The following is a 12,264-nucleotide window of genomic DNA, read 5'->3' as shown; positions in this document are numbered from 1 at the left end:
TATGGAAGTCAATCTTATCCCTAAATTATTTGTTGTTAGAAAAAAAGTATATTCAAGGTGCGGAGGAAAATCCTCTTTCCACTCTTTGTGGCGCAGACTAATTATTTTAATTTTTTCCTTTCCCTAATAACTTGAAGAGTTAAGAAAGAAAAACTGTGCTACTGTACTCTCTAAAGAATGGCAAGTACAATGTGTAAAGAATAGATTAACCAAATGCCTTTTGAGAACAGAATGCTGAAAATGAACAGACCGCTTCAACTTACTTGCTGATGTACTCTGCATTCAGATGCTTGCCACATGTATAGCACTTAAAACAGCCCAAATGCCAGTGTTTGTCCAAAGCTACCAATGACTGTCCATTTTTTATTTCTGAACCGCAGCCCCCACAATCTGTAAAAGATAAAGTCTTAGATATGAATCATATATTTTGATTGATTATGAAAGTACAAAAGAATTGATTACTGTGGTGTGAGGATTCACTGGTGTTTTACTAAATGAACATGAAATTATTTTTACTCACAACAGTGAAATGCTGGTATAATGCAATTGCAAATGTAGACCATTACAGTTAAATTTTATTAAAATTATGTTTCCCGGTTTTGAAAGAAAATTGATAGTAGTAATGTAGCATAGCCAGCAGATGCTCAGAGGGCAATGAATACATAGGAACGCAATGTGAAACCAAGTCAAAATCATAAACATTATTTTAATGCATTTAAATTAATGCAGTAGTACCAGAATAACATCAGCAACAACAATAATGTTGTATTGTAATACAAAATTTATTCAAATATAAGATGATCCTGAATATAAGATGACCCCCCCAATAATTAGATTATATATATATAAATTTTATAAATTTGTTATAATTTTACAGGTATAAAATCTAATTATTGAAAGATTGCCTTGAATTATCCCCCTCCCACTGCTACAGTAGAGAAAATAAATCTAGGGGATTAGGTAGCTCCCTTTCCCTCTGCTTCCCCAGCTTATTTTCCATGAAGCCCATTCTCTGCTCCTTACTGTCAGATCTTACTCTCCCTGAATACATAGAAGTGAGGAGCAAATTTGAAAACACTCACCTTGAAATAAATATTCCTGTAATAATTTGTTTGTAGTACCAGAAGTGATACATTTGACTTTTTTTAGAAACTGATGCAAGTTTTACAACAGGCACTCCACAAACACAATATTAAGCAGCACTTTTGTACCTACTTAGCTATAGTACAAACTATGCGTTCAAGTCCAAAGCCAAAAGACTGTTATTTTACCATCTAGTTTATTAGGCTAGGCCCCAGCAGAGTCAACATCATTTCAAGCCATGGTGACCCCACAAGTCAGCACTACTCAGTATGTGTATGCACTTCAGATACCCCCACAAAGGATCCATGTGCTAATTATCCGCTACTCATGACTGGAACTGGGTGTTCTGGTCACGAGTCCTGGGATGTTCCAAAAATATAAAGGAAGATGAGGCACAGGCCAACTTGGTCCAGCTCCACTGCATGGAGGGTAGGGCCACACTAATCATATGAGACAGGCTGAGAGATATGACAACAGAGGGATTCTGGGTGAACTGTTTGGGGCCCTGTTTGGTGATGTTTGTTAGACACTTAAGGGTATTGAAGATACAGGAATCATTGGAAATGGGACAGAAAGGCACATCTTAGCTGCGGGAGTGAAGAGGAAGTAAAATGTATTTAATATAGTGGCTCACCATGACTTGAGAAAGAGTTGGCGCTGAGGAGCACTGTGCTCAACAGGCACTGCCATATATCTTAATCAGATAGGTTGCATTAAGCTATCCTTGTGTGGTAGGTTTTCATCAGTATGACTTTTTTGGTTTTTGTTTTTTTAAATTTTGTTTCAAGGGCCAAATCAGTTCTGAATTTTATTAGGCAAGGCCCAACAGACAAATTCCAAATTTTGATTGAGCAGAACTCAGTTGCTCAAATCCGTGTAGCTGTACCACCAGGCAAGTATCTTCTGTCCCAGACCCATCAATATGGGGCTTTGGATACTATGCAAATCCATAACAAGCATCATATGTCAGTATGTTTGCCCAGTAAGGGCCATGCATTTTATAGTCATGCTCAGTGTTGGATGAATTTAATCAACTTCATATTTGGTTACCATTGCTGAGTACATGCTGCTTTTGGCAGCAGTTTAATGATAGACAATATATTTAATGAGGTTTCCTTGAATGCAAATTTAAGACAAGGGGCTTTTCCCCCAAGCTGATTGGGGAAAAATAACCTCATCTTGTATTCAAGTAAATATGGTATTGTACAATATTATCTAATTCAATCAATATATTAAATCAATTATCTTATTTTGCACTGTCTTGATATACCTAAACCTGCATAGCTTTCTATGTAATGCTGGAGTATACCTGTGTATTCTTAGATGTTATTATGGGCATCCCTTTTAAATGCTCTGTCCTGCAATCTAGCTGGGCTGCATATCCAAGCTAGGGACAGAAGTTACACATATACCCATTTAAGTGATTGGACACCAGTTTCAACCTTGTCTGAACCTGTTTTAAGATAAACCTGGTTCTATGTAGCATCAGAGTTAATTGGTTTAGGTTAAACTGGTTTATGGAACTTCTTAGCCAGATTCCCTCCTGACTCAAGTTAACTCTCAATCTCCAAGCAACCCAGAATGCTTTGCAGCCCTGGGCTGTGCTATTTGCTCCACCTACTACCCCCAGTGTCACAGAGCTGAGGCAGTAAAACCTCTGCCCCCTAGCCTGCTTCCTGCCTGTGCCTGTCAATTCAGTGGGATGTGGGGCATAGGAATGGACCCCTGGGCCCTCCTAACTCCAGGGTATACAGCACAAGGGAGAAAAAGTTTCAATGGTGAGGCCTTTTTGCCACCCCCCTTCAGCCCAGTAAGCAGGGCTCAGGTTGGCTCAGCCACCCATGTCTGAGAAGTAGGGGAGGGGGCATGCACCCTTGGCCTAGCACAGGCTCCCCCAGCAGGGAACTGCTTGGTGTAGGAGGAGAAAGCCCCTACCAAGAGACTTTTCACCCTTTTACCCCTGCAGCCCTGCCCCTTCCCCAGCTGTCCACCTCACGGAAGACTGGGAAGCAGAGGGCTGGGGTGATCCCATCCCAGCTCCGAGCTGCATGGGAGTGAAAAGCCTCTTGTTGGGGGCTTTCCCCCTTGCCAGGCAGATCTTGGAAAGGGGGACTGATGCCAGTCTGGGAGAGGTGCATTCCCCTCCTTGCAGGCAGGTGACTGGGGAGGGAGCAGGGATGAGCTGATCACAGCTCAGCTCTGAGCTGCAGGGGGGCAAAAGACCCCTGGTGTAGGTTTTCCCACATGCCAGGCAGACACTGGCTGGGGGAAGGAGGCACAGTACTGGGCCACGAGTGCCTTCCTCCTCCCCGTCTCAGAGCTTTGGCTGGGAAGGAAGTGGAGCTGTTGAGAGATTGCCAGCTGGCTCCACCCTCTCTGCTGCCGATAACAGGTAGGGCATATGTACAGCAGACAATCAGGCCTGAACTGCTGCTGAGCTAGGCTCAGCAGCCTTAGGCAGCATGGCCATGAGATGTGGTGCATGTGAGCATGCTCAGGCTCCTGGCCTGGTCAAATGCAGGCTTCTGCCTATCTTGGCCACCAGGACACTAAATATCACTTCAGTTTGTTATTGATTCAATCTATGCATCTTAGAAAAACCTGAAAAGATTGAATCGATTTTGCCTTAGGTTTTTTGAACCTTTGTATTTAGCCACAGTATTTAAAAGCCTAGGGCGTCAGGCACCCAAGATCAGCTAGCCTGCACACATGACTTTTAGACCCAAGGCTACTCCATGCGTGATCCCCTGTAGGGATCAGTCACAGGGTTGACCCAGATCCCAGTTGGAGACCAGGGGCTGCCCACAGCCTCATCCTGGGAATCAGATAGGGGTTGATTGTGCCCCAGACATCTGGATTGCCCTGTGTCTCATCCCATGTCAGAATCACGCATGGAGCTCCCCAGGGTCCCAGTGGAAGACCTGAACTGAAGGGAAACCTGTGGAAAGTTATCATGGGCAGTGACAGCATGGGGTTAGGGTCCCGGGCAGAGCTGTCATCTGCTCCTGCACACCCTTGCCTGTGGAACCAGTGCCTATCACAGGGATGTGTGAGAGCAGATTGTGGCTCTGCCTCAACCCCATGCTATCAATACCCCGTGATCCCAATCCTCAGCCCTACCTACCCATCTTCTTCCCGAATGTGGCTCCATCCCATCCACCTGACTGCACACCCTGCCTACATGGGTCCTGTCCCTGGAGGTGCATCTGGGGTGTATGGGCTGTGGTGCCAAGGCTGGGTTGCCCAGGCAGTGATCCTGTGTCTGGTAGCAGAAGCCAAAAGGACCCACCACTGGGACTGCTGTACCATCCCAGCCCACATGTGCCACAGCCTGGACTGCCCCCCATCCCTGGACAGGGTGGGACCAAGGGACCCATTGCAGGTTGGACAAAATGCCTTGGCTGGATCTGACCCATGGACCATATTTTGCCCACCCCTGAATTAGATGATGTGGTTGCCTGCAATAGTAAGTGATTTGATAACACATATTCCAGACACATCTTTAAAAAGATCCAGAGCAGACTCTGTATATATATCCAGTCTTTCTTAGGCTAGGAGGACAGACCAGACCAGAAGCTTTAAGCTTGGGGAAGAAATCTTGTAAAAATGTCCCTGAGATTACAGAACTGAAATCCATGAAAGGGACATCCATCCATGAAGTCTTTGCTATGAAGGGATAGTGCTTTTGCATATAGTCATATAGTATATAGTACAATGGGGAAACCTTAAATACTTTTGACTTGCAATGAAGAAAAGAAGAAGGGGAGAGATTTTGTGAAAGTTTTCACATGTCTCTTTTGATCTGCTATAATAACATCAGTCTAACAAGGTTGAGAACCACTGCACAGGAGACTCAGAAGATGAATAATTTTACTTGCATACAGGACAGTTTATATAGTGTCATACCTGGAGTGCCTTGAAATAAGGATCAAAAAGAAAAAGAGAAAATATTCTTGAGTTTCACCAGATGTATTATCTAGTGTCTGCTTATGAGAGAGAAGAGAGCAGAAAAATCTAGACTGTGAAGAGCCTGGATGATGCTTCATATAAAATAGAAACAAGCCTTAAAGAAGGAAGTCTAAGAATAAAGTATTTGGAAAATAATTAAACAAGGTAAAAAAATATGATGTATTTCTAAAAGGGGAATCTCTAATGGTGTTAATATATGCAGAATAAATGAAAATCTGGTGACAAACATAGCAAAGTGATACTATCATTAGTATTACAATAATCATTCTAATTTCTATGCAAGCTCAGCTGGAATAATATGTTACTACAAAAAATCTGGATGGAAACTGACAATCTGATCTAGAAAAGGCAGAACCAGGAAGATATTTGGTCAAGAACTACTTAGAGACATGGCAAAGGGAAACAAACAAGGCCTTTATGGAAGAAAAGATGCACAGAAGTCACTAAGGATCTAGATAGATCAGTGCTGATAAAATGAATCTGCAATCAGAGCAGTTCATTAAAAACTTTTGTAAAGCAGACTTCCTCAGCACCGTTCAAAGTTTGTTTTTTAAAAAACTACATTTAGTTGGTTAACTGTGACCATAATAAGACCACCTACAGTCGATAAAACTGTAACTGCATCTGCTATTTGTGAGCACAACTCTAGAGGGTTATGCCTTTGGTGGATTTATAAAGAATTAGGGAAGTAAGAGCATGTCTTCAAGACCACTATGCTGAACCCCAGAGATCAGCCTAATGCAAAAGCTTTTACAATGTGGAGCAGAGCACAGGGGCTCTAGTAATAAGAAAAGAGCACACTTGGGTGTGTGCCTGGAGTTATCCCCACAAGAAACTACTGACCTCAGGATGGATTCTCTTACAAAATGAGAAATTTGTTTACAATCTTGAACACATCAGGGATTTTATTTGATAATATAATTTAATCTCATGTGGAGTTTATTTTTACATACTACAATATGGTATATTCTGACATTCATTCTTTATCTTGCTGAAGCTTTGGGTTGGCAGAGGAGCTGTGTTTTTTGGGTGTATTTTTATTCTAACTTCACTTTTTCCCGTTAAACTCCAGATAATGAAAAACAAACACTGCAGTTACTATGCCAACAATGTCTATTTATGTAATGACCTTGTCTGCTTGTCACTGATGTAGCAACCTTTGCTGACTCATTTCACTTCAGCCAATAAAACTCAGCAGGACACATCAACTTGTTGATATATTGTGATATAGCTTCATTATCTGTTGTCAGGAATTTTACACAGCCAGACCATTATCCTTTAAATAAAAACGGTAAATATATAACAGCAATTTGAGAGTTTATGTTGGGTGTACAGCTTCAGAGAGGCCTGTCATGACAACAGAAAGCAAGGGATTATAATAGCAGGGAGATGCAAATTGAAAAGAGAGGAGACCAGACTTCAAGAAGTGCCTGCTGAAAACAGAGAGCACATTCCTGAGCTGGATTCAGAGATGGCTAAGCCAATGGATAGGGCTGCACCATTTGCATTTTGATCTCATAAGCCAAGTCAGCAAATTGACATGATACTGCTAGATAGTAAACCTAGCAAAACAACTGGCTGGGAGGTTATCAGATCCTTCTCTCAACTGTCGGAAGACAAAGGTTATTCTACAACTTCTTAAAACACCAACATTTTTTTCAAGCCATTTATTGTCTTATAATTCCCTTATATCACACAATTTGTCAAACTGGACTTTCAATTTCAAGTACAGCCAACAACTTTCTGAATCTGGTGGTCTATTTCTGTCAATACTGGAACCAACATCTTCATCCCAACAACCACCACAGAGTGGGAATACAGCCAAGCTACAGTTTTGTAGCTTCCCCCACCCCCAAATGCTCTTTCTTTTAAATTATTTTTCCTAGTTCAGCCTTCATATATTTATCAGTCAGACTTTTTTCTTTTCCATTTTATTGCAGATTTTATGATTTTTTTCCCCTTATAAGCGTTTCCACTCCAAATGCAGTTCCCCACGTCAAAGATGACTTACACCATTGTCACTATAATTCTAGCTCACAGATTCAGCTGAGGGGCATTTAATTAGTCACAGGTAGGGGAGGCTCAATCCCGCAGAGGGTCTGACTACCCTGTAACAGCGAACATCTGAATACTTGAACATATAGGTCATGACACAACCCCCATTGAAGTCAATAGAAAGAACTCCCTTGACTGGTTCAGCCTTGGTCTTGGATTTTTGACACTTGCATAGCTATGATGATTAAATGGTGTTTTGGTAGCAGTATGTGAAATCCCAGACGGTACAGACATTGGGCCAAATCCTATTTCACTTTGTGGACTCAAATGGCATGTAACACAGCTGCACAACTGCAGTATTTGGCACTTATGTGACTAATCTCTGTGCACGCAAGCCCATGTGAGCATTGTTCAGTAGGACTGTGCTCTAGCTAGGCAGCTGTGCAGGAAACAGGAGTGGCCAGGCATGTGCATAAGCACGTAAGCCCTGAAATATTAGTTACAGAAAAGCCATGGCAGGGGAGGGAGACCTCCTACCTTTTAGCCTAGTAGGGAGGGAGAGGAGACCCAGGTTCTAGGTCATATTCACCCTGAAGGGTTTTGAACCAGAACTTCCTGTTCCTTAGCAAAGTGCTCTAACCACGAGACTACAGGCTAGACATTAAGCCAATAATTCTCAACCAGGGTGCCTTAAGATCCTTTCAAGGGTGTTTCAGGATACCAGCAATCTTAGCATTTTTAGGTGTGCAAATGTGATTCACTAGAGTGTGGTTTCCATAACTCCCTGCCTGTGGGCTAGGGCACTGCACTGGCACATAGGTTCACACCCCATTTGTACCTCACTGGTCTTGAACCCAGATGTCTTGCTTCCTGAGCAAGTGGCCTAACCACTAGGCTATGGGGGTTAAAAGATGAAAGACCTTCCCTTTCTGACAGTTACATGCACAAGGAGAAATAGACTCTCATACCACACATAGGTACTAAAGTCTTCAATCACAGAGCTGTGCAAGTAAAAAGAAATGGGTTTTAGTCCATTGTCTCCCCAAGTTACTCTTAACATACAAGGTAAGAGAAAAGAAAATCCAGTAAGATTAAATGGTAAAAGAAAGTGCACTTTGTGTGTCTGTGCTCACTGGCTTATTTACTTTATGAAAACAATGCAGAAATAACCACATTGGGCAAACTGAACCCATTAAAGCAGGATTTGGCAAAGTGCACATCTACACAAGAAGATAGTTATCTTCACAGATCACTAGAATTAGGGGTACACAGATAAAAAATTTTTGGGCTGATACAGATGCCTGATTATTAATGAGCCATATAGATGGCTGATTATTAATGAGCCATATCGGCCAATACTGATCTGATTGCTGATATGCAGCCTGGCAGCTTGGAAAGCAGCAACTGGCTGGTAAGTCTGTTGTGGGGGAAAGGGCAGGGTGGGGGCAGATTGAGGCCCAGCTGGGCAGGCACTGCCTGACTGGGGCAGGGTAGAGTGCGGGGCGGAGCCATGAGTAGCTGGTTCAGGGGACAGAATTTGCTGTAGCCTTCGGTATCCTCCACTCCCAGTGCCACCACTCCCTGCCCTGAGCACAGCCCCGGCCCAACTTTCCCACTGGGAAGAGCCTAGCCTGCAGTGGCCTGCCCTTGTCCTGCCCACAGATCCAGGGAGCACACAATACCCATGTCTCCCCTGGGGGGTATGTGCAGCGGTGGGAGGCATCTCTCTGTTCCCCACACCCCCCAGATGAACCGCTCACAGCTCTGTACCATGCTCTGCCCTGGCTGGGTAGTACCTGTCCCAGCCCCCATCCTTCCTCACCATAGGGGTCTCAATCTGCCTCCCCCGCCCGCATGCCCCTTCCTTCACTTCCCCCACCAACAGACTTACCAGCTGGTTGCTGCTCTCCAAGCTGCCAGGTTGGCCGCATGCATGCTGTGGCTGCACGCATCATTTATCAACATTTTTGGCCACATCAGCCAAAAAAGGCGATGGCTGATAATGTCAGTTTTCCTTTCATTGGTGCCAATACAATACAGACTGATGTACTGGTGCACCTCTACTTGGAATGCTTGGAATTTTAGCCTGAGGTGCTAATTTAGCTGAGATGTAAACTAAACCCTGAAAATGGCCCCTATGAAGGTGCTCCTGCAGATAAGCACACTGCAAACTATTAATCACTCCATTTGAAAACATAGAAGGCAGACTGCATGAAAAAGGCATTTTTTTCTCCTAAGAACTGTCTGCTCTGAATTGTCCTAGGGGTGAGGACAACAGTCAGCTCTTTGACTTACTGCTCACTGAACTACCCTATTTATATAGGTGAGCACTAAGAATTTCTTATTTATATGCACAGTATATTAAGTTATTTAAACAACTTTGTGATATCTACAGATAACTAAATGCGTTTCTTTTGTCGGATACCCTGGACCCAACCCAATGCCATTTAAAATCAATGTTATTTCCAATTGGGTCAGGATGTGTGTAGAAGTAGCAGGCTAGTACGCTACTGGTTTACAGTGGCTTCAGCCAATGTAAGCTGGGCTTGTGACATCCTATCAAAGGGAAGATGTTCCATCAAAAAGAAGCCATACCATCTCTGCTTCAAGTAGGGTCAGCATTCCCTTAAATGTGGACAATACTGACAAAGAGGGGATCAGGATGGATCTTTTCAATGCATTCCCCCATCAGCCTTTGTTGATAAAATTTCAAATGGAACCTGCAGCTTCTCTTTATACAACATAAAACTTTGATGAAGGAAGGTGACAAACTACCAAGGCAGTGGACAAGCAGAGATTCACTTTCAGGGCTTTGTTTGTACAGAGAGGTGTAACTTAAACTATCTTTCCTCAGCCAATGTCCACCTAGGCCAGTGGTGGGCAAAATGTGGCCTACGGGCCAGATGCAGCCAACCAAGCCATTCTATCTGGCCCGCGGGGCCCATAAAAAATTTAGAAAATGAATATTAATCTGCCGTGGGCTGCCTGTCATGCAGCCCTTGATGGCTTGCCAAAACTCAGTAAGTGGCCCTCCGCCCAAAAAATTGCCTGCCCCTAATTTAGGCTGATGTATATATTTAAAGGCATGCATTCCTAGCTGCTATTAAACACAAAAGGCCTTACCTCTCTATTTAGTAGCTTCAGGAGCTGCTAGGTGTTAGTTATCCTCTGTCTGTTTTTTGAATCAGCCATTCAAACATCCTCACCTCTTAGTATTTATTATGATGTGACCATTCCATTTCAATGCTCTTGATAGAGGAAATTGGGCAAATGTTCAAGACCAGTGTGACACCTACTCCCAAATCAAGCTGAATTTACTATCATTCCTCAACAAGAGTCAGTATTTCACTAAGAACCGATGTTGCCCTATGGAACATCAGTTTTGCTGTACAACTTGTGAGATGAAAACAACACTCAGGGTCTTTCTAATTTTAGGGTCACATCCTGTGAGGTGCCAAGCTTTCTGACTACTGCTGAGTTTCATGAAATGTTTCTGAATTACATTAAGTCACGGGGAACATTAAGCCCCATCTTTGTTTTTTTTCATTTTGTTTGCTTTTATAACCAGCAGAGGCATAGCGGGGCAGGTCCATGCTTGGGGCAGCCACTAACACCTGGGGCAGTACCGCCTCTGGCTATGCTGATTGTGGCAGGGTAGTCAGCTGTCACTGAAGTGGCAGCTGCTTTTGCATCCCACACAAAGGCAAGGGATCGCCTCCCCCCAGTATGTTACTGATAACTAGATTCCTATTCAAACTGTAACATTCTTGATTGCATGACTGCATTTTATTTTCTGACAGTTCACACAACACACAGCGTGGGAAGATTCACTTTCTGGGAAGTTTAAAAACAGCCAAACTCCAGTTCTGTTCAGTTTCCCCTCCTCCAAGTCAGTTTTAACAAATTAAAGAAGAACATCACAGGTTATTGTGAGGCTTTCAATTTTTTCAGCAAGCTGGTGACTCTAATCACTACTGGAGCAGCTTCTCCTTTCCTTTTGAAGCTTGTCACTGAAGTCACAGTTACATGGAGAAAGGAACCTGGGATCTATTTGTAATCCCTTTAAGGGTGGAAGTTAAGGGGTTTCACACAGAGCCTGACCACAACTTTACTTATTAAACCACAAAAAAGAATTTTTAAAAATCTACTTACTTCGTAAGGCTTGGACTGGGAAAGAGCTGCTGCTACCAGCAGGGGGCAGCGAACATTTCTGGCAGACACACTCTTTCCCATTGAAAGTCACCCGGTCACCAGGAGGAAAAGGCAGCCTGTCATAGAAGAAATAAAAACATTACAGCAAACCTAATCATCCTCAGTGAGCTACAATATCCCTTTCCATGAAAAAAAATTATTATTGTTTGGATATTTTACCTAGTTGTCCTTCATATACGGAAATCCAAGATTTGTCAATGACTCAAAGTCTAAAATATCAAAGGCAGTATCAAATAGGCAACTTCAAATGCAGAAATCAAAGCTACTCAGAAAAAGAATACTGCAGAGAGGAGAAAGATACTCAAAAGCCAGGGCAAAAACCAGTGTAGCAACAGGGATGGCTGATAGCTATCAAGCTCACTTTTGGAATTAAAATGTAGCTAGAATAATTTCTTTTTAATGAATACAGACAAGTATAATTGATTTTATAGTGTCTGATTCATGTTGGTAAAATATTAAATGATAGCTATTAGTTTTCTTTATGAAAAAACTTTTTGAAACAATTTAATCCTGACCAGCAAATTGATCCTGCCAGCTGTGATAATATCAAAGCTATTTTTTGAATGTGTTTATTCAGAAATAAAATGGATGTGAACGTCCCTGGGGAGAAATATACCCTAGTTATAAAAATAGATGCAACTAAAGTTGCTTGTTCTACTGAACTACAGCTCCTTCCTTCTATTAGCTTCCTCACAACAAAAGACTCACCTTACTAGATTTGTTGCTCATGCACATAAACTGCACAGGTTGGTTTGGAAAGGAGAAGCTGGACAAATCACTTGACAGTGCAGCAGAGGATAGAATGGTTTACAGTCATATCTCAGTCTAGGTTAAATTCACATCCACACAAGCCCACATACTACTAAATCCAATATAATCCACCAAACTGTTGTTACCTGTCAGCTCTGTGTTCCTGAGGGAGCCTTGGCACCCAGCTTGCTGGACTTAAAAGGACTTTTTCTATTCCCCACCCCTCCCCCCGCCCACACTCATACCTCATCTAAC

General features: G+C 42.7%; 1 protein-coding gene across 9 annotated transcripts in view; it reads right to left on the bottom strand.

Annotated features, from left to right (window-relative positions):
* ABLIM2 (actin binding LIM protein family member 2) overlaps nucleotides 1-12,264 on the bottom strand; it is a 318,470-nt gene that overhangs the window by 192,393 nt on the left and 113,813 nt on the right. For all 9 annotated transcript variants that reach the window (XM_019526465.1, XM_019526461.1, XM_019526462.1 and 6 more), the window contains exons 4-5: nucleotides 11,200-11,315; nucleotides 264-390 (exon numbers count right to left, since the gene is read on the bottom strand). In XM_019526465.1, the coding sequence (XP_019382010.1) occupies nucleotides 264-390; nucleotides 11,200-11,315 (243 nt within the window). The remainder of the gene's footprint in view (nucleotides 1-263; nucleotides 391-11,199; nucleotides 11,316-12,264) is intronic.

This window comes from Gavialis gangeticus, unplaced genomic scaffold, assembly GCF_001723915.1.
Source record: "Gavialis gangeticus isolate Ggan-Ray unplaced genomic scaffold, GavGan_comp1, whole genome shotgun sequence".
Taxonomy (NCBI): Eukaryota; Metazoa; Chordata; order Crocodylia; family Gavialidae; genus Gavialis; species Gavialis gangeticus.
Note: the sequence above shows the minus strand (reverse complement) of the source record. Positions and strands in the feature narration are given on the sequence as shown.